This window comes from Rhineura floridana, chromosome 5 (assembly GCF_030035675.1).
Source record: "Rhineura floridana isolate rRhiFlo1 chromosome 5, rRhiFlo1.hap2, whole genome shotgun sequence".
Lineage (NCBI taxonomy): Eukaryota > Metazoa > Chordata > Lepidosauria > Squamata > Rhineuridae > Rhineura > Rhineura floridana.
Window position 1 is genome coordinate 43,962,100 of NC_084484.1, and position 23,792 is coordinate 43,985,891.

The 23,792-nt window shown below is 40.9% G+C and overlaps 1 protein-coding gene across 3 annotated transcripts in view; it reads left to right on the top strand.

The window, feature by feature from the left end:
• The window catches only part of PCCA (propionyl-CoA carboxylase subunit alpha), a 437,395-nt gene that overhangs the window by 273,503 nt on the left and 140,100 nt on the right, over positions 1 to 23,792 (top strand). For all 3 annotated transcript variants that reach the window (XM_061626591.1, XM_061626592.1, XM_061626590.1), the window contains one exon: positions 17,473 to 17,575. In XM_061626591.1, coding sequence (XP_061482575.1) covers positions 17,473 to 17,575 — 103 coding nt within the window. The remainder of the gene's footprint in view (positions 1 to 17,472; positions 17,576 to 23,792) is intronic.

Genomic DNA, 23,792 nt, shown 5'->3' on the forward strand with positions numbered 1-23,792 from the left:
CCGCCGTTAACCCTCTGCCTCAGATCGCCCTCGCAACATGGCTTAAATCCCACTGAGGGCTTTACAGACCGCGACGGCGGCTCTCTCTGCGGTGGCTGCCGTTTTTCCCCTACCTGTTTTCTCCGGGGATTTTTTGGAGCCGCTACTGCGGTTTTTGGCGAGATCGGCTGGGCAGCCCTTCCTCCAGTTTGCCTCCGACGGCCGTCATTGCTTCTTCCCTCTCTGCCATTTTTTCCCGCTCCTTTTTTCCGGGCGCCATTTTTTTCTTCTTTCAGAATTTGAATTTCCCGCCCTTTTTGTTCCCCTTATTATCGGATACCTCCCCTACAGACTATCTATCCGTACGTTTGTGTATATGTGCTGCTGACTAATCTACACACAACTGATTTACACACTTTACTGTGGCTGTAATCATAGTGGCTGAATTATATTATCAAGGCTGGAGCTCCAATCCTAGTGGGCTGGATTGTATTATCAAGGCTGGAGCTTTAATCCTAGTGGCTGGATTACATTATCAAGGCTGGAGTTTTAATCCTAGTGGCTGGATTACATTATCAAGGCTGGAGCTTTAATCCTAGTGGCTGGATTACATTATCAAGGCTGGAGCTTTAATCCTAGTGGCTGGATTACATTATCAAGGCTGGAGCTTTAATATCAGTGGCTGAATTGTATTAAATCTGATTTACATTACATATCCTGCCCCCTATGGGGCCGTGAACAAGCCAAAAACCCAGCCTACAGCACTAATCTGAGTGTGCCTACTCTAAACAGCCTATATTATTTTAACGTTGATACTTCTGTGCATTCTGCCCCCTCTGTGGCAGTGCATTCGCCATCTGCCAGTGTATCCTACCCCCTCCGTGGTAGTACGCTGTGCCAGTTCGGGTCTTTACATCCTGACCCCTCCGTGGCAGTGTACTGCACCCAGGTTCATATAAGATGGCAGAACAGCCAGGCATGTCACCATCAACACACATGGTGCCAGATCAGCCAGACATGCCACAATCAGCCAAGCCACAACATACTAACACGTCTAAGACCAGACATGCCAAAGCACTGGCTAAGACAAAACATCTTTCCAGCCATAGTAAACCAAAGCGCCCTCGTTATGTCTCTGTGCCAACAACTACCACAGCACAGACACACATAAGTGATATTTTCCATTCTCCTGCTACGGCCTCTGACGAGGAAGAGTTTGTTGGCTTTCCCCCTCACGGTTCGCCTAACGAACCTACCTCTGGCTTACCGCCTCAGACATCTGTTCCAATAGCCCACCAGGCACATACATCTCACACATCTGGTCTGCAGCTGTCTCCTGATTTCCTCTCCCAACTCCAAGCCATGCTGGCTTATTTCACACGAATACAGTCACTACCACAGGTTCCTGCCATACCCCCACTCAACATGGACCAACGTGCGTTCCATGCTGCTCATCCTTCCTGCTCACCAGATCCCTTTGATGTAGCCAGAGGCAGATGTACGGACGAAGCCTCGTATGCGGAGGAGTTAACTTTCACTGACCATGTTGAAGGAGACGACTGGAGCGACTATTCAGATCATGAGGAGGATACATCGTATCGCTTGTTCAATACCTCAGATTACCAACCGCTCGCACGTAGGGTACTTCACACCCTTGGTCTCCAGACTGCGCCTTCAACTTCGTCCGCTCCAGCTCTCAAAGGGGCCAAGGTCCTCAAATCCCCTGCACCTACTGAACACTACATCCCGGTGCCGGACCCAATTGCCAAATTAACTTCCGAAGAATGGGCCCACCCACTCAAAGCTCGACGCTTCAAGAACATGGCTGACAGACTTTACGCCCTAGCCCCAGACTTCGCCACCAAGTTAGATGTCCCTGGCATAGATGAACCGATCGCTCGCCTTGTTTCACGATCTATCTTGCCCAGGGAAGGGGAATCCCACCTAAAAGATACTACTGAGCGTCGAATAGACTTCGCCCTCCGCAAGAACCACGAGGCCACTGCCCTAGCCATGCGTGCCTCCGCCTCAGCCTCCATCTTCTCCAGAGCATCTATGATGTGGCTGGATGACCTTCTAGAGGATGATAACCCTGATCCTGTCGCCTTCAAAAGAGCACTATTGAAATTACGTAAGACAGCAGCCTTTGTGGCCGATGCCACTTTGGATGCCACCCAATTAGGGGCACGAGCCATGACGACTCAAATAGTCGCTCGTCGTACCCTCTGGCTTCGCCACTGGCAAGCTGATTTAGCGGCCAGATTGAACCTGTCCAAGGCTCCTTACTCCGGATCTCTACTCTTCGGCGAGGAAGCTCTAAAGGCAGTTCTGGTTGATCCAAAAGACGCCCATAAACCGGTTCTAGCCACAGTCAAGAACATCGACCACAGGCCCTTCAGGCGATTTCCCTCCTTTCGTTCTAACCAGCCTTTTCGAGGAACGCGGCCAGGAGGACGAGGCCGTGATTTCAGACCCTATGATTCCAACGCATTCAGGGGTTCCTGGAACCGACGCTTCCAGGGCAGAGGTCAGTACCAAGGGCGCAGGGGCAACTCATCGTCCTCATATAGGGGAGGTCCTCGCCTACACAAGTAGTATTAACGCCATCCCCATAGGTGGCAGATTACTTAATTTTGGAGATCGATGGCTGCGCCTTACTACGGTCTCCTGGATCAGGGACCTCTTCACTTATGGCTATACCATAGAGTTCTGGGCAACCCCATCAGACAGATTCCACCCGTCTCCTTGCCCAAGGGCACCAGCCAGGCACAACATCATGCAGACAGCTATACATCACCTCTTGCACATAGCGGCAATAGAGCCAGTTCCCACAACTGAGAGATCGGAAGGGGTGTACTCCCTCCTATTTGCTGTGCCAAAACGAGATTTATCTTGGAGGGCGGTATTGGATCTCAAGTTTGTCAACCGTTTTGTAACATACCGCAAGTTCAAAATGGAATCTCTCCATTCCATTACCGAGAGTCTGCATGAAGGAGACTTCCTGGCTTCTATCGACCTTAAGGAAGCGTATCTCCATGTACCCATTTGCATAGCCCACAGAAAGTTTCTTCGGTTTGCTTTTGGCCACCAACATTTTCAATATAGAGCGATGCCTTTTGGCCTCTCCTCTGCTCCAAGAGTATTTTCCAAGGTGGTACTCATCCTAGTGGCTTACCTTCGGACCCAAGGGGTTCATATCTACCCATATTTGGATGATCTGCTCATACGGGCCAAGTCTGAAGAGCTGGCTCATCATCATTTAATGATCACCCTCAATGTTTTGCAGACCTACAGCTGGCTTGTCAACTTCGACAAAAGCCATCTCCAACCAACCCAACGCCTACTACATCTTGGGGCAATGTTGGACACCCTGCAGGCAATGGTCTTCCTGGCTCCAGATCGCATCACTGCCATCACAAGCATCGCAAGGTCCCTGATGCAGCAAACATCCGCAGACGTCATGCTTCTCGCCAGAGCGCTCGGGATGTTTATCTCCACAATCCACATTGTGCCCTGGGCTCGAGCTCACACTCGGCCCCTTCAGTGGACTCTGTTGCCTTTTCAAAAAGACATTGCCAGCTCCAACCATCGCAAAGTTCGTTTGAGCCCCGCTCTGCGCCTCTCCTTCCGCTGGTGGACCAAGGTTCAACACCTCTCCAAGGGCACGTCGTTCAGAGAACCCCGCAGAACCGTCGTGACCACAGACGCCAGCCTCATAGGTTGGGGAGCCCACTGCAACTCCCAGTACGTTCAGGGGGTTTGGCCCAACGCAGAGCAATCTCGAAGCATCAACTGGCTGGAACTAAAGGCTGTCCACTTGGCTCTATGTCATTTTCAGTCTCTGTTCCCTTTGCTTCATGTGCTCATTCGAACAGACAACACGTGTGTAAAATCACATTTGAACAGACAGGGGGGCACCAGGTCTCGTCCTCTGCAGGACTTAGCCTCCCTCATCTTTGTCTGGGCAGAACAACATCTACAATCCCTGAAAGCAGAGCACCTCAGAGGGATTTGGAATGTGACAGCAGACTGGCTCAGCAGACAACAGGTCTTCCCGGGAGAATGGAAACTTCATCCAGCCATTTTCCATCGTCTCCAGTGTCGGTTCGGCGCCCTCTCAGTCGACCTGTTTGCTTCCAGTCACAATTGCCAGCTTCCAAGGTACTTTGCTCGATACCTGGACTCAACAGCAGAAGCAGTGGATGCTCTGACAACACCGTGGCCAGACGGTCTATTGTACGCCTTTCCTCCCATACCATTGTTAGCCAAAACCTTGAGGAAGGCGCGAACCGAAAGGGCACAGCTGGTTCTGATAGCACCATTTTGGCCACACCGACCGTGGTTCTCAGATCTTCTGGCAATGTCAATGATGGATCCTTGGACACTTCCAGTAACGCCAGACCTCCTATCCCAGGGTCCAGTACTGCACCAGGACCCTACTTGGCTCAATCTAACAGCGTGGCGTTTGAACGGAGACACTTGAGGTCAGCTGGACTGTCTGACGCTGTGATTGATATTATTTTGGCCTCGAGAAGACCATCTACCACTCGCATTTATCAACATACCTGGGTGGCTTTCTCCAAGTGGTGTCAGTCCCACCACCACGATCCATCCCAGGCCAATGTGCACCAGGTGCTCCAATTTCTCCATAGTGGCTTTATGATGGGACTTCGACCCAACACTCTACGTCGACATGCGTCTACTCTGTCATCCATTCTCTCAGTGTCCTCTCCTGGAGATCATATTTCCTCACATCCGTTCATCAAACGTTTTTTGAGGGGAGTCGCCCTACGTTCTCCGGCTGTTGTCCATCGGTTCCCCTCATGGAGTTTGCCGAAAGTCCTGCAGGCTTTGCAACGCCCTCCGTTTGAACCCATCAGGACTGTGCCCCTACGCATACTGTCCTTCAAGGTCCTGTTTCTGATTGCAATCACATCTGCCAGACGCGTTTCGGAGTTGGGCGCATTGTCTTCTGCTAGACACCTCTGCGTCTTCCATAAGGACTCTGTTGTGCTGAAGACTGACCCTTCCTTTCGTCCCAAGGTCGATTCAGTTTTTCATTGCAACCAGGACATTGTGTTGCCTTCCTTTTGCCCGGATCCTACCCATCCTCTTGAAAAGGCTTGGCATTCGTTAGATGTCCGGAGGGCTCTCAAGACCTACCTGTCTAGGACCCAAGAGATTCGACGAACGGAGTCTCTGTTTGTATCCTTTCATCCAAGGTCTATGGGGCATAAAGTATCCAATCCTACCTTATCCCGTTGGTTAAGGGCATGCATTACCTTAGCATATGAGTCCCTGAAGCTGCCAGTTCCTGCTAGTATAACAGCTCATTCTACTAGGTCAGCTGCCACTTCTGGTGCTTTTGCTACTAATGCTCCTGTTGCCGATATTTGTAGGGCCGCAGTCTGGTCTTCCCCACACTCGTTTATAAGACATTATAAAATTGATCGTTATGCCTCTGCTGATGCTTCTTTTGGCAGATGAGTGTTGCAACAGGTTCTTAATGAGGATTAACATGTGGGTGGTCCCTCCCTATATGGGTTGCTTTGGTACATCCCACAGTGATGGCCCACTTCCTATGGAAAATGTACCATTGGTCTCACCTGAAAGGTGATTTTCATAGGAAGGGGCCATCACGACCCTCCCAGTTGGAGGATGACTAGCGATTTTATCAATGGGTTACATGTTATTGTTTCCATATTATATTTAAATGTAAGAGTGAAGTCAAGACTTTTAGTTCTGTTATGTTATGAAGTTATGTTAGAGTCATGTTGTTATGCATGTGACTATTATGTTATTTTCCTGGCGGGCCTGTTGGCCTTGTTCTTGTATTTTTAGATATCTCTTTTAGACTCGCTACGAATGAACTGGAGAGTGGGAGGGGCATGACGTCCCTAGTCTTGACTTCAAAAACATTCTTGCCTTCGCACGACAGGTGGAACTATTTCCCACAGTGATGGCCCCTTCCTATGAAAATCACCTTTCAGGTGAGACCAATGGTACATTTACATCCAGTTGGGGCCTTGCTAATATTCCTTGTTGACTGGGATTCAGAATGTATCTCAAAATCATTTCAAAACCTCTTTCTAGAACTGATGTTAGTTAATATGCATCTGCTCATATGGCTAAGCTAAATGTAGTAAGATTTTGTAATTAACCATACCCCTTATAAAGGACAGATTAAGATTTTATGAGACAAATTTTCTGTATCATGAACATTTTCTCCCATTTTTTCCCTTTTACTTTATTAACATGTTTGTTTAATCCTGGATCTTATAAGGTGGTTTTTGAATTTTTGTATTTATTTTATTATTGTGATTGGAAATTCAGTAAAAATAAATAAAAAACACACATACACAGAAAAACCTACCCCCTTCATTAAGGTAATGGTACAGATAGCACTTGTTTCTGTTCATCTTAATCAGCTGTGTATCACCCCAAGCTAAGCTGGAGTGTATGGATGGAGAATAGCCTTGTTTCTAGAGCAGACATTGTTAACCTGCAGTCCATTGACTTCAGTGGGTCCATGAACCAGGTGCGGTAAAAAAATCCAATGCAATAAAATATGTATGTATGTATGTATTTATGGGGGTTCTCAGATTCTCAAAGGGGTCTGTGACTTCAAAAAGATTAAGAACCACTACTCTAGAATCATAGTTTTTAAAACCCACTATATCCTGTTCAAATGCATTTAAAATGTCCTCAGTACCAATGCCTGTATATGAATCACTCTCTGATGTACCACTTTTTCTTCTGATCTTTGGTTTCTTGCCTATTTTTTAAAAAAGTAATGCTCTCTCAGCCAAATATTTATATTTTTATACTCTTTTGTCCTGCCACAAAACTGGAATGGACTCTCAGGATGGCTCATAAAATTAAATAGCATCAAAACAATTACAATCAAATTTAAAGCGGTTTCATAATATTAATAAATGGTTAGCAATTAATTTAAAATACTAACTTGATCTTGGACTACCATTGAGGAAGTCATTGACTTAATGTGTGACTTAAATGGTGTAACTATACATGCTGAGTAGACCTAATACTGAATTGGGGTGTGTGTTTTTATTACAAAAATCTAGCAATTTCTCCTTTGAGAATATAATCTACTGTGAGAGGAGACAGGGTTCCAGCAATCTCCCCAATTACTTGGAGTGACTTGATGGGCTGTGGATTTATTACTATTAGTCCCAGCGCAAAGCTTTTCTTTCTCTGAAAAGTAGATGAATGCCCCCCTATTTATTTCACTTTGAATTTTCACTCATGCACTTCATTAATATTTGCTCTATTAATTTTTGTTTAAAAAATTCCCTTTTGTCTACAGCAGAAGTTTCTGATCATCTAGGAGCTCAAAATCCCCATATACATGTATGTGCAGGAACACGCACACACCCCTCCCATAAACATCATCATCACTCTCCATTAAGTGAGAGTTTTGCCCTAGAAGGCACCAATTCCTCCTCATGATTGCGTATTGCAGGGTAGAATTAGGAATCATGTACATGCCATCTTTTGAGAAACATCGTTCCCAGTGTCTGCTCTTCGCACTGAGGAAACTCAGGGTTCTTCAGAAAATTATTTGAGAACAAAGGCTTCCCTTTTCAGCTTTTACGTGCCCAGGTCTGAGCACTGGTGGCTAGGAAACCTGAAGGTATGAGGCTGTCCGCATGGAGGTCGACGAAGAGTCTGAAAGAGTGCAGGAGACCTTGAAGCTAAATAGCAGGCAATGTCCTGAGACTGGAAGCTCCTATTTGAATTGCCTATGGATCCTTCATCTGATCTGTGTGGCATACGGAAAGTACTTGATTGTGGCCACTGTTACTTCTGGATATTATATATGTTTTTAAGATAAGAATACATTTGTTGTTAGTGATGATGCATTTTAAAAAATATGTACAGTAATAATAATCTTAATTTAATAATGTATAATTTATATACATTCATAGTACTTATTGGGTTGAATCCAATGTTGTGTCATTTTTTCCTTCCCCTGTGCCCCCTCAAACCTGCTCTGGAGGGTCCCCCAACTCTCTAGAGCTGATTTTGAGGGTGTACAGGGATTTGGAGGGGACAGGAGAGGAAGAGGAATTTTGTTGCACACACAGAAGGCTCTTGCGCCAGTGGAGCCACAGTGTTGGATATGGCTGATTGGGTTTGAATGAACTTGAATGTAGCCTAGGATTTAATCCAAAACACATTGAAATTCAGTGCCTAGTATGGAAGACTACAGTATTTCTTTCGTATGAACTGCTTAAACCCATTACAGTGGAATTGGTGGCATATATCTGCCTCCGAGCTTTACGGTGCTTACTTTATTCTGAAGAAGCAGAATAGTGTACCCAACATTTTATAAAGGAGAAATAGAGGACATTGTTTAAAAAATGCTTATTTGTAAAACTGTGTAGGATTTCACTTATGATTCAAAGCTATAACCTGCCTTGATTGTTATATCTCTGTAAATTCAGAAATACTTTGCTGAAGTAAACAAAGTCCTTGTGGGTTTTCCTCAGTACAATAAAGAATTTCCTGTTACTCGTAATCATATCTTCCTTCTCTCGTTCTGTTTACTTTTAAAATTTAGTTTGAAAGCTCCTTGAGGCAGGATTGGATTTTCTAAAACTTTTCTAACATGTAATGTCTTTGCGAAGTGCCATAGGTTGGATCTTAACTGTCACTTCTGTGAACAGAATAGCAACTTCTGTTTACATAAGCAACAGAGATCCAGAAGAAATTCCCCACAAGAGCAGCCCTCCCCTCACAGTGCCACATCTCATGTTGCTCCAGAGGGTTGGGGGCTGCAGGGAAAAGGAGAAATTGGCATATTGTCCCTCTCCCTTTGCTTTTTCCAGCATGAGTGGAACCCTGCCGAGCATAAGTCTGAATCTCACCCTTACGCATTGACATTAGCGTTACATAAATAAGAGCAGAGTTCTTTCCTAAAGTCTTCAAACAGAACAGTGCATTTGTTTTTCTTTGTGTTCCCCACTCATCTGTTAGTAATTCAACTGCATCTTCCTTCATAGCTCAGTTCAGACATCATACCAAACCATAGTTACAATTTCCACATCATAGTTGGAGCTCGCAAACGTACAAAAGGTGAACCATCGTTTTAGAGCGGCTTGTCTGCTTTTGTTTTCCTCCTGCTCAGTATTCAGTTTTATGAGTTCACTCCTTTCCCTTTGATGCAGCAGCCACTTTAACTGTTGTTTCTCTGTGGTTGTGAATTCAGACATGGTAAACCATAGTTAGCTCATAGTTGGCTTGCAAACCAGCTTCAAACTGTGGTTTGTTATCCTGACTTGGTAGTCCTTGCCTATGATTTGTGAGTTGACATGGATTTGGACATTAAAAATTTTTTGGCATGTCTGAATGAAACCAAAGGTGCACACTATGTAGAAAATGCAGATTCCTTGATGTGAAATGAGTGTTTGACTTAAAGGAATTTGCATTTTCTACAAGAAATGTGCATCTTGGCATATTATTATCTGTATTATCTGGACATTTGTGATTTGATCATGCGCTTCCAGTTTTGTTGCCCCTTTCTGTCCTGAGGAGGGCTTCACTTTCTTGCATAGAAATGAATGAGAGGTATTCAGATTTACAGGGAGAGTAAAAAGTGAAAAACCAACCCCCTGCCCCCAACACTGAGGCCCCTCATTAATAGATATTGTGTGTGTGTGTGTGTGTGAGAGAGAGAGAGAGAGAGAGCTACTCTTTCCCATTGACTTCTACTTCAGAAAATAAAATGCTGCCGTTTATAAATTTAGCTAGTTTTATATAAAAGCATCTTTAAAGACTCACTTTACAAGTCCTATTGAATAGTGGGTTTATAAAGGTAATCTGAAGTAAGCAAGCCTTGGATGGCATGCCCTATGATTTATTCACGAGTTGCAATTAAATCACACTGTAATCTAATTTTCTTTCTTCATGTACTTGTTAGTGTATTTTCTGTAAGAGTGAGGAGCATATTGGGTGTGTCTGAATGTGTTGATACATGATAAAGAAATGTGAGTAGAATATTTTATATATTTTAATTCTCAAAAATATGAAAGCTCTGCTTTTATCCTGTTTTGTACTGTTATGAATTTTTATGCCAGAAAATGTTGAAAGCACGGGAGCAGTAAAGCTTCAATTTTTGTTTTGTTTTGTTTTGCAGTCGGCTTCTGTTTAAAATTCCTTTAATCTGTCTGTTGCATGCTTTTATATTCCTCTTGATAACTGAAGGCACTACGAAAGATCTTTCTTTATATGAACTTATTAAACAAATAATACTGAAATATGCTTTGTCTTTTTATACCATAAAATGGACTGTTGTGTGAATTGTTAAATTTCTATTTGCCTTTCTTGATTCCCCCCACCCCTCCTTCCTTTTGGAAGAAAACCACAATTTCTATGCTAGATCTAAAGTTTCATTAAAATTGCTTATGCCCTGTCCCAGGCATTTTAAGTGGGCCATCTGTCTAAACATCTCTCTATTTTTTTCTGATCATTTCCTCGACTTATTCATGAGCCATGGGAGGGCGTCTTTGTAGTCTCCATGTAGCTGTTTCAGTCTACCCCCACTGAATACATCTATGTGCTTGCATAACATATCTTTTCACAGTGCTGGAAATTCTCTGAACTTGGTTCAGATGAATGGCCCACTTTCTGAAGGGTTTTTATCCCACACTTCTGCTGTAAAGATTTGTATGCAGGAATTGACCTCAGTGCCTAAAGAATACAGCACATTATTTTTGATCCTTTATAGGCTTCCTACTGTGAAAGTTATGATGAAGGATTTCTTAATTATTCTTTGACCATTAATATTGTTTTAAGTCAATATATAACTTTTAGCTGCTGAAATAAATAATTGTGCAACAGGGGGAAAAACCCCATGTATTTGTGGAGTGTCATGTAAAAGTGGTTTTGCAATGTTGCAAGTTGTTTAGATTCTCACCTGAGAGCCTGACGGCAAACTATGTTTTAATGTAGGTTTTTTTAAGCACCATACACCTGAATTTTAATAAAGAAATACAGTATATACACTTTGTTTTCATAATCCTTCATAATGTCATATCCTATTGGATCATCTGTAGCAGTTACATATAGGGGTGGGAAAAGGCAGTCTTTTGCAGCAAACTACATATTGAGCTTCAGCATGCTGATTGGCTGGTGACAATCTAAGCGAACTAGAACAGCTTTTTATCTAGATTACATGAATGAAACTTTACAGTGTTACTTTTGATTTTTAGATAGCTTAGTTTAACTGTCTGACTGTTTTTCGGACATCCTGTTTTTCCAGTATTCTGCAGGTTCTCTAGCTGAGAATCCATTGCAGTAAGGAAAATGCAAGCTGTGAACACTGATGCTGCATACAAAAACAACCAACCGATTTGGCAGAGAGGCAAGAATGGAAGGAGTAGCATATTGTAGTTCTTTGTGTGTATACGTTTCAAGCTATGCCCATGCCAGCTAATATTTTGCATGGTTTTTCCCTTGATAAACCCCAGTGGTGTCTTGCTGAATTTGTATCTAAAAGTGTGTCTAGCCCTGATTTGTGCTCCACTTCTGGATTTTTTTGAAGTGTTGAAAATACTGTCTCAGTAAATGGGCGCTATCTCGCTACCAAGATGACCTTTGCCTCTCACAGCAGTTTTATGCGCAAACATTTTACAGTTCCTTTAATCACAGCGAACACCCTGCCCTCCCTCCCATTTCATGGTATAACTGCAGCTGTCCATTGTTGTCTCACAAGGTGATCGAGTACACCATCAAACTAACTCTTCCACCTTAAGTCCAGACTCTGTCAAACTATCTGCCCTAAAAGTGGAGGCTCTTACCCCTTCCTTTCACCATGGCTAATATAGTCTGTCCTTTACTACCATCTGTTACACAGAGCATCAGATCCTGCTTTAAAAACCTGGAAATGGTTGACCAAAGTTAATTTTCTTTACATCAGAATTCATATACTTTCTACTATGTTGATTCTGTCTCATTAGGATTTTTAAAGTTGTTGTGCATGATATTTGTTTTATGATATGTGTAGTTTAATTGTGGTTATTCTTCTGTACTGGGCCGGACTAGGATAAATAGCACCCTGGGCAAGGAGTGCCTTCGATGCCTCCCCCATGGTCAGCTTTGCAGGGCCACCCAGAGGATTTATGGGGCCTGGTGCAATATTGGGAGTCCTGCTGCTGCTATCTAGAAGGACCTATGTGTACAAAGTTGGGAGCCACATGCAAAAACTATTGCATGCATGGACTGCATGTGAGAATTCTTTCCTGCAGCTCCTCCTTGCCCTGAAATAAAACAATATAGATGTGCTTCATTATTTCTTACATGGGGATAAGGGAATAGGGATTGAGTTGTCCTGAGTACCTCCCCTAAATTCCAAACTCTGGCAGATCTTCTTTCTGGTTCCTGGGGCTTATTCACACAGGTCTTCTGGATGTGGCCTGCTGCTGGCCTTCTCCACTATTCATTCAGGAAGGATTCCTCCCTTAAGGCCTGGCCTCACACCACTCCTGAGCCTTTCCCTGTAATAACTGCCATAGAATGTTACTCTCCACTGGCACTTGCCTGGAAATCTTAGGTGGTGTTCACTCGTTCACTGACTCAGTCAGTCACTACTTGAATTATTTCTTTGGTGGCCTGGAGTTCTTTTCATTACAAGAACAGGCTTCCTGCTCTCCTTACAATAAACTGCAATGGGGGCTACTTAGCCTAGACCATTCATAAGCCAGCTTGACCAATCTTATCTCTGTTGCTGCCCAGACATAAAGAAAGATTGTGCCTTATATTATTGGTTTAGACTCCCTTACAGTTGGGCTGCAGGCCTAGCTATAAGCAACCTTCTAAGGATACATTTTACAGCTAGCTTAAGCCTACAAATTAGTATGTAAAATATTCATCATGGCCAGGGAGAGGTCCCATTATGTCACAATTACTTGTTGAGATTCAGTGTCATCTTACACTCTTAATACACCATTTTCTTTTATTTTTATGAAAACTTTAAACAAAATACCAAGAATTATAGTGAGCAAACCTCGAAAAGCCACATCCTGAGCAACAGCAGTGCCCTATGCAACACAGCAGAACTATCACAGGTTTTACTTTTAATATTGTTTTGTTTTGTAGCAGCTCCTGTCTTTTGGTAAGCATTCTTTATTTTAGAATACAGTATCCATTATTTCTCTCTTTAAAAATAATAAATGTTATAAGTAAAAAAGGTATCCAGCTGACCTCTTACAGCGTACAGCTTTATTTTGTTGTTATTATTTATATGGTGCTTAAAGTGTTTATAGTATTTGAAGTGCTAAGCGCTCAGTGATGTTGCCTCAGAGTAAAGCTATGTTCCACTTATTTTTACCTAGCACAAATGACATCAAAGTGGAAATGGAAAAAGGAACATACTTTAAAGCTAATTGAAGGAAGACTATTTTTTGTAGTTAATACACAAACAACCTGTAGAACCTTGAAAGAAATCTTACAGATACTTGTCTTTGGCATCCTAGCTCACTGCAGGCAGTACATTAAAAAGAACCAAGCATACAGCCACTGAGCTCAGCTTGGCACACACACCCCAGCTCAGCACCCCTGGCGACCGCCCAGCTGCCCACCCCTAAGGCTGGCCCTGCTTCTGTTTTAGTAATCCACTTTGGAAAAAATATTTTTAAAAGCAGGATGGAAGCAAGTGTTTTTTAAAAAAGAATTTGGCTCTAGATTTTGCTTTCTTTAGCAGTTGTGCTAACAATTAGAAGTTGTAGGGATTCTGTTAGTGACAGGTGTAACCTGTAAGCAAGAGAGAGGGCCTGTCTGTATCTCCCCAAACTTCATTTAAGAGTCATTTGTGAAAGTACTGTTGACAAAGATAATTAAAGTATGTGGAATAAAAATAAAATACAGAATTGCTTGCGATGAATGAGGTGATATGTATGTGGCATCTCCAAACGAAATCAAGTCCAGAAGCTACCAGGGAAAACTGATGCCACCAAGGTAGCTCCATCTAGGTGAGCAAGAGTTGTAGATACTTTCAGCCCAATTATCTTTGGTTGAGCAGCTGACTCATTTGGTTAGCATATCCATGTTTGTTGCTCTTTGTTCAGTTCCACTGTCGATCATTAGTTAATTCTCAGTTCGCAAGCATTTGGCAAGTTGTTGTATTGATTATGTGCCATAGCTAGTGCTGGAGAAAAGGTACAAAGGAGAAAATACTGCGTACCCAGAGGGTAGCCCTAGTGAACTAGAACTGAGGCAATAATAAAATGAAAAATGTTAGTATCATAAACCAATGCTAGAATTCTAAAACCAAACACTGGAAATACAATAGGCTGATGGCAGAACAAATATAAAAATTATGTGTAGTGGACTGTGCTTTATCAAAATCATTCTTTTTATGTCATCAGTAAGTTGCACAAAACACTGTTTGAGCAGATGCAGTTTCAGTGTATAGCAAACAAGAGTCTTGTGTAAGGGAAGAAAGTTGCACAAACATTGGTCTGAGTAGATTTTTCCTCAAAAATGTGCTGTTTAAACAAAAGGTGTTGAAGAAAAGCAGGCTGTTCTCTCAGAATCCACTAGTGCTAATGAACCCAGTCTTTGTGAAATAATAATAAATGTTCGATCTATGGAAATCAAAAGCGCAGAGGGTTGCTGATCATTTCCCCCATCTCAGTATTAATCATTTGCATAGTAGATCTTGCAAAGAGAATGGAAACAGTAAAACAAAAACATAAATAGAATTGACTAGGCAGCACTGTCATGGCTTTTGTCTGGGAGGAAACACATTCTCGCCTCTGTCAGTCTAATACTTACTCTTTTTCATAAGCTTGTTGAGACAAACATTGGAAAATCTTAAAAAAGATACATGAATCTTTATGAATGACTCCCTCTGATTCAGTATTATCTACTCTAACTATAGCGGCTCTTTAAAGACTCATTCAGAGTGTCTTTCCCAATCCTGCCACCTGAGATAAACTGGAGATAATGGGGACTGAACCTGGGATTGTCTACATGCAGAGCATGAATTTCTGTAGGCTCTACCTTCACTGCCACATTCAACAGCTAGCCCCAAGGAGCAGATCTATGTAGGTTGACTCAGAATAGATATGTGGTTTTTTTGTGCATATGAATTGGTACTTCAAAGGAGATTATTTGGTTTGTACAAACTGCTGATTCAGTCTGGACTTGGTAAGATATTGCACATCAAGCACTCTACCTGCAAATTTAGTCCCTGTTGACCATAGTTGTCTAAGCTTGTATGAGTTGGCTGTGAGCAGGTTTATCTTGACAATATTTTTGCTTTTCACCTAAGAATGTTGAGATTAAGTTACATTTTCCTTTTCTATAAAAGTAATTAAGAACAGTATGTACTCTAGGATCATTTGAAGTATATATAGAGCAGGAAACAAATCGGCTTCTGTCATAATCAATTCGCTAAGCATATGTTCAGTGATAACAGGGGCATACAATCAGGGGAAGAACTCAAGGAGAAAAGTGGGCCAATTATGGTAATGAACAGGTAGCCAAATGAAAAGGATGGAAGAGAGCACAGGGTAACAATGTGAAATTATGATTAGCTCAGTAAGCAGCTGGCATAGCCTAACTTGTTGTCAAATGTCTGGAACATCACGACAGAATGCAGCTTAAGGACAGTCTGAAAGGACAAACTGCTTAATCTGTGCATTTCTACAGGGAATTATTGAAATGTATAAAGGTTACATTGGGAGACCAGCAACTGCCTAAAACGTTCACTTTGACAGCTTGTGATATTGCTGATATTTATAGTGGGCTACACCTTACTTGGAGTGGTATTCTTCATAAATGTATTCAGAGATTGCTTCTGTCCCCTGAAGTTTGCAACTTGATTTGCTCTCAAAGCCATTTTAGGAATAGGTTTTAGTTAGGGAGGCTGGATGAGTTACAAACCCAAGGCAAATAAATATGCAAGAAACAAAGGCATTGAAAAGTGTATTTTTTCTTACTTAGTGAAATTGGAATTCCATACTCTTTGTCTCCATGTTTCTGCTTCGATTAATAACAAGAAAGCAGTTCAAGATACTAGTGTTTTAAGAGAAATCCTGTCAGTGTATGACTTTGTGTTTTTTTATTATATCCTTCTTAATGCTAGAAAGCATAGTAAATAGGAAGAGCTCTGCTGGATCAAACTAACAGCCCATCTAGTCCAGCATTCTGTTCTCACAGCGGTTAACCAAAGTCCTATGGGAAGCCCACAAGCAAGACTTGATATTATAGATATTAAATATTTTTGTAATTGCTTAGCTTCTAATTGATTATTTACTAGATCTATATCTACCTTTCCATTGATACTCTGAACAGCTAATAAAACTAAGCATACCCAAAGTAGCTACAACAGTTCAGTACAAAATCAAAGAAAGTATAAAAAATCATATGAAAGATACTGAATTGAAACTTGGAGAGCTGCATTTGTGTTTTGCTGCTGTCAGTTAAAAGCACTGATGAATAAAGAAGGGCTGGGTTTTTACTTAATGGTGTAGGGCCAACTTTAGCTTCCACCAACCTTCTGTACAGTGAACTTCCCCTTTTGCTGATTATTGATGAGAATTTAATTAACAACCCAAAGCAACTAAGAGAGATGCATTTTTATTTACAACAAAAGTTTGAGCTGGTTACTCTTGAAGCTGTGAGAAAGAGTAGGGAAATGTGGCTCTTCTCCACTGTGTTATTCTGGTTTAAATATGTAAAGAACTCTGAGATTACCACATAAGTTGCTATATCATATCTTGGAGTCTTTTGAAAGTGTATTGGAATGATCGTATGAAGCTGCCTTATACCATCAGGCTATTGGTCCATGTTGCTTAGTACTGTCTGCTTTGATAGGCAGGAGCTCTCTAAGATTTGAGCAGAGGTCTTTCTACCTGAAATACTTTAAACTGGTGATGCCAGGGATTGAATCTGTACCACTAAATGGTGCCTCTCCTGATGAGTGTTCCTAAAGCTAATGATACTTGTAGCCAGAGCTTGGAAAAGTTACTTTTTTGGACTACAACTCCCATCAGCCCAATCCAGTGGTCATACTGGCTGGGGCTGATGGAAGTTGTAGTTCAAAAAAGTAACTTTTCCAAGCTCTGCTTGTAGCTATATAAATTTCAACTTGCATTGAAGTTGTAAGCTTATCCAAAAGTCCGAAATGTCATGGGCATAAAATTTATAATACACTAGCTGAATCCAAGCTACATTGCCATGGGAAACCCAGTGCAGAGGTCTGTCTGCCTCAGGAAAAGAACATGTGTGGAAGGGGCTGCCAAAAATGTTAGAGTTGCTGTTTTGTGTGGTAGGATTTTTTTGGCTAGGTGTTGTAAGCTGACTTGTGGGAGAGGTAGAGTAAATAAGCAAGGGCATGTGGTAATTTTTATATGTCTGTAGGATATGAATGATCCAAGGCATAGTTAGTTTTTTCTTTTCTTTTAAAAAAAATCCTGTTATTGAAGATAATGCAAAATATTCTTGTTTATATTTTTGTTGCTTCAGAGTTTCTGTTGTTCAACCTGATGTAAACAAGTGGGAGCTATCAGTCCAGCTGGGGGAAACAGCTCACTCTGTTACGGCTTCATGTCAAGGATCTACATTCTTGGTAAGCATTTGCTCGCTTAACAAGTAGTCAACATTTTATCATTGTGTAGCATTTTTTATTTTCATCCCAAAACTAGAATTGGAATGAACAGGCTCACACTAAAATCCTTATTTATTTGCACACCATACAGATAATAAAACTGCCAAAACATACATTTTCTATAAATTTCTATTACATTGTAATGACATAAAAAAGCAGTCCATACACCAACTGGTTCTGTTTTGACTACTGGAATCCTTCCTGGCTGGTGAATACCAGCAGCTAAATAATTCACCTGGGGTAAGTCTGATGTTAGATTTGATAATACTATAACTGCAATTTTTAGAAGGCTTTGATAGCCCATTAGTAACATTTTTTAATTGGCTGTGGTTGTAAGTGCTTTTTGTGTGAATGAAAATTGCTCCTATTTGTGCAAGGGGAGGTCACCCCCAGTTTTACCCCCAAATAAATATACCCACTGGATTGAGGTTACTGAGAGTATAGCACAATGGTGTGTGTGTGTGTTTGGTGAGGATTTTTCATTATCAGTCTGGGTGGCCTTTCTATCTTGGCTAGCGCAAAGCTATTTTATGTAAGGACAGATCAAAGTGTGTGCTGTTATTTTGTACTATGTGTTGGTGATATAAGCCCAGTTTAGATGCAGTGCTAAGCCAAACCACAGCTTAACATGAATGACCAAATGTTTGGAGTCCCTGAGTTAAGATTATGTCTGCTTTGCTCCATCTCTGGTCCTGTTGCTGTCACCGCGCTGCAATGAGCTAAGGCATGGTTTGGCTCTGCATTATATCTGAACCTAGGCTCTTGGGTTATCTCCCCCAGATAAAGCATGAGTGGTATATCATAGAACAAACCTTAGCTACAGCTTGTAGTTTGACTGGAGCTAGTTTGAACATAATGCTCAGCCAAACCATGCCTTAGCTCACAGCAATACTGGAAGATGAGCAAAGTGCCCACAATCTCTTTCTAGGATTATGCATGTTTGTTCATTTGTGCTAAGTCATGGTTTGGTTTACATTATGTGCACACCGTGTCGTAGTATCAGGAGGGTCTTCTGTGTCATGGAGGCATCTTCTCTCGGCCCAAGAGACAGGGCCCAGTCTTTGCTGATTCTTTCAAGAAATTGGGTTCTTCATCCCCCTAAGATCAGTCCTGCTGAGCATACAGGAAACTAGGTTTAGGCAAAAAGCTTGGAGCAATGGAGTCTGATTAGTTGGTTACTGCTTTCTTCTCTCCTTTGTAGTATCTGCAGCAATGCTCTTTGGTCTTCCTTCCCTTCACTTATGTTTTTGCTGGTCCCTTCTTGACTTTACATGTTCTTGTACTGGTTTCCATATTCCAAAGAGAGAGAGAGAGTACCAAAAGTACTTGGGTGTAAGTCCCCTAGCTTTTCACATGACATTGATGAGTACTTACCTTGTAGTTGCTCAAGTAAATTCTTGACCTGCCCTGATTTTTCTGGAGACAAACTTGCAGAGAGCAATGTACTCATGATGTCTAGACACCTTGAAAGAATAATACTACCATAAAGATCTTAACAGTAACCAACTTTATCTCTTGAGAAAATAACTTGAGCAAAATAACATTAAATGTATAGTAAAGCTAACAGAGAATAGAAGAATTTAGCAATATAAACAATGGCAAATTTACATGCAATAATAGCCCAGTATCGTAAAATGTTCAGTCTATTGAATTCACTACGCTACAATTTTCCTGCCACAGAGAGGAGGAATGTTCAGTGAGGAACAAAAGAGTGAAAGATAAATAATTGTGTTTTCTTTCTGTAGCTGCATCCTGCTCTCTTTCAATATTTATCTGGTTTATTTTCCTCTTTGCTGTGACTATGTCTGAACTGGGAAACTTGAAAACATGCTCATTTTGGTATCCTGAAATTAAAAGTGTTGGGGGATAAAGAGATAGAGGTTTCTAGCTCCATGCATTCTCCTTCTGACTACTTGAATATCAAATACTTTTAACATAGGCTACTTTTTTTTGAACTGGTGCTATTGTCCTTTCACAATGCCTCCAAACATACCAGGTGTGTTCTGGAACAGAATTAAGAAGAGCCATTTCTCCATTTGGTTCATTTCCACCAAGGTTTAACTTGGTTTTTGGCTTGAGAAAGAAAATAAGCTTGAAAGAGAAACATTTTTATTTTTAAAGATGAACATTAGAAAAAAAGCTCCAAGTACTCTCTTATCATATATGTAAATAATTCCTTGCATATATTAGAGCAGCAGGTTTAAAATTAAATTGACAAACAGTTAATGATATGTTGAAATAGTTTTATACATCAGATTATACTTTGCTTACTTGGCATTGGCATTTTCTCTGTTTACATGTTTGTTCAATACTCAGTGCTTTACAGTATTCACTCCACATAATATTTATAGTGTGTGAAATATTTTCTGTTTAATCAACTTCCTGTTCTTCCTTATCTTTCATGCTTATCATTTTGGTTTGGAATGTGATGTCCTCTCATCTTGGGGTGATGACCTTTTTGACTAGTATACATTCCAACCATGTATGTTTCCCCCCCCGCCTCCTGCTGTCCTTTTAAAAATGAATGGAAACCTAACCTCTTTGATGTAGGTCCCCCGTTCACATTAGGGAGGCTCATGGATGCAAGAAGCAGATTTCACTGAGCTATGTGGAAAGCAACAGTAGTAGGCAGAGCCAACCCTGTCCTTATGCAAAGCTTTGCAATTTCAATGGCCCAGGCCTTGAAAAGAAACAGAGTCCTTGGTATTGCCTTCTCATTTCTCTTTATGTACCTGAATGAAGGTAAACAAAAATGCATTTTGATGTAGGGTCTGTTATATATTATACAAGAGGACCACATTCTTACATTTTCACAATTTAGAAGTTGCTTTTCAAATGAAACCTGCATTTTCATTGTGCATAATGATGGCAGCATTGACTGATGATGCCCATTTCACACCAAAAAGATCAAGCGTCACACGAAGTTACACCGAACTCAATACTTTTCAGTGGAGGCTTTATACATTCATCAAGTGAGTGATAAATCATGATGGGACAAGACTGAATGAAGTACATGTTTGTGATCTTAGAAATGTAGAAACCACATTTTAATCACTTTCAGCTACGTCAGTGTTTTAGCTAACTCAGGAATTTTGCACAAATGACCAATTAGACAAATGAACTGATTTCTTTCTTACTAGTTCCACTCATGCTTGCTTTCTATTCAGACCTTTAAATGCAAGTCTTCAACAGCAACTTTACTATGGTAGTAAAGTTGTATACTAAAAAAAGTTTCCAACTCAGTGAGTATAATCCACACTCAGTTAATGAACAAACACTGTCTGCAAATGAGAAAGAAAAAACCCTCTGATTGACAGATTGTGCAAGATGCAGTAGCTTTGGGCTAATGTATTGCAGTAACTTAGCTTGTGACACAACATTTTGAAATATCTGATGTGATACTTTAAATTGATGCCAGATAACAAGGAATGTTTGGCACTAGCTTTCAACTATAACATGATTTATGTCCATCCTATTGTTTGTTCCTAGAGAGGGTTCTTCCTTTCTGTTGATCACCATCTGAGTGTGGAGAACAGGGAATAATACAGGTACATATTATCTTTGCACACAGGTACATTAGGTGGATTGTGACCATTTATTTTTAAGACTGATGATTGTGAGCTCCTCCTGCTGGCTTAGTGGCAGCAGTTATATGTACCAGCATGTCCAGTATGGTATTGAGGGGCTAAGCATGAATCTGTAGAAGCAGTAGTTAACTCTATGTGTCCTGGATGCTATCATTTCATTCTTAACTGTTGCATTTGATTTGAACACTTTTGATGTGCTGGATTACTTCCTCTTGCAACAGCATCTCTGAAATTCAGACACAGTAGGGAGATTTCTAGGAGTGATGCCCAGGCTTGGTTTCTTTGCTCCAAATTTCATTGCCTTTCTCAGGGCAAGACAGGCTTATTAACATGACTTTAATGTAGCTCTTAATGCTTTATAAAAAGAAAAGAAAATAACACTACTGTAGTGGCTAGATGTGTGTCAGCTGTGACTAACTGTTTTGATGTAGCCTTTTCAAAAGACTAGACCAGAGCTTCCCTTTTTGAAATGTGTAAATCCGTGTAGACACAGCTTCTCAGATGGATTTAATTAGTCTTTCATAGGGGATGGATGCCCGTTTGTTGCAGTTGAATTCTCATTTCATTCACCCATAACTAGAAACACCTCCCTTCAAGCACATTTCTTCAAAGAAAGAAGGGTTTAGGTTTCCATGTTTTACTGCTTTTTGATGTCTGTTTCCCTTTAACAGAGAAGACCTTGTGTTTATACAACTGTTATTATTAAGGAAACATAGCTTTGTTCAGGAGAATTCATATTGTGTCAGTATTTGGCTGTTAGTAAAAATGGAAGATCTTGCTATGCTAGTATGTGAGGGTCAGTCACATATCCCTCATACAATAAGCTCATTTACTAGAAAGACAAGGCACAGTTTTCTTATGGTATCTTAATAAGAATAAAGATTAAGCAATACAGACTTTAGGGCTTATAAAGCCTGAAGAAACTGTATTTTAATGTAATGTTAGCATTGCTATTCATTAAGAGGATACATGGGCTTGGAGGTAAGGCTGGGATGTCTGCAAGCCACTAGTTTTACCAATCTGTTTTTTCTCTTATGAAAAACTATTTATATTAATATCTATATTTTTAAGGGAAATATCAATATTTTAAAAGAAATATTGATATTTTGAAAGGAAATGCCAATAATGTGAAGGACATATAGTTAAAATTACTGATATTAATATCAATATTTTAGATGCAGATTTTTTTTGTTTTTAAATCAATTTCCGAAAATAGCCATGGAAAATGAATCAGCGACCTCCAATAGCATTTGTTATAAACCACCCTGTTCAGATGTGGCTTCCTTTGTGGAATCAGTCCATCTCTAGTTTGGTCATCTTCTTTTTCTACTCCCTTCTGTTTTTTCCAGCATTATTGTCTTTTCTAGTGAATCATGTCTTCTCATGATGTGTCCAAAGTATGATAACCTCAGTTTCATCATTTTAGCTTCTAATGATAGTTCTGGTTTAATTTGTTCTAACACCCAGTTATTTGTCTTTTTTGCAATCCATGGTATCTGCAAAGCTCTCTTCCAACACCACATTTCAAATGAGTTGATTTTTCTCTTATCCACTTTTTTCACTGTCCAACTTTCACATCCATACATAGAGATTGGGAATACCATGGTCTGAATGATCCTGACATTGGTGTTCAGTGATACATCTTTGCATTTGAGGACCTTTCCTAGTTCTCTCATAGCTACCCTCCCCAGTCCTAGCCTTCTTCTGATTTCTTGACTTTTGCCTCCATTTTGGTTAAGGACTGCACCAAAGTATTGATTATCCTTGACAAATTCAATGTCTTCATTGTTGATTTTGACATTCAGCTGCAGTCCTGCTTTTGTGCTTTCCTCTTTAACTTTCATAATGGAAAATAACTACATAAAAATCCAATCCGCAATGATAGCGAATAAGCAAATTAATGGAAAATTCACTACCAAATCTGAATTGGGCACAATTCTAGCACATCCCTAGCTGGAGGTGATGAATCTGCTTACCTCTCAACTCCTGTATACTGTCTCCCAAGGTGTTTTAACCCCTGTTGGGGGAGGGAGTAGTTGCTGGGGAGAGGGAAGGTGCAGGCATGGGAGGATGGTTCAGCATCCCATGTCCCTTTTCAGTCTCTAAATTGTACCTTATTCACCAACACTTTATGTGTGAATGCGGCATTTAAAGACTTTCTGACCTGCTGGCACTACAGTTTGGGCCTGAATGTTTTATCTAGATTTGTGTCCATTTTTAACCTAGGATTCCTTGATTTCCCAGCAGGAGCTCAGCCTTTGTGCCACGAATTGAAATCTGATGCTTGAAATGAAACGGAAGATGAAAGGAGCTGCTTCTTAATTTTTCTGAGGAAACAGTATTTTCTGGGTGCTAAACATAAGAAAAGTTTTGCAATTGACATGAAATGTGGTACTCTGCACATGATTCTGATTTTTGATAAACAGCATTGTCCTTTTTTGTTTTACATTGCCTCTCCTTGTATTATACAGCCATGAGAGTGGCTGTATGCTATAGCCAGCTGGGATTTTTCACATTCTGCAATGTTAAATTGAAAATACCCCCCATGCCATTATGATGCTTCCCATAAGCTCATTTCAAAACAAAACCTT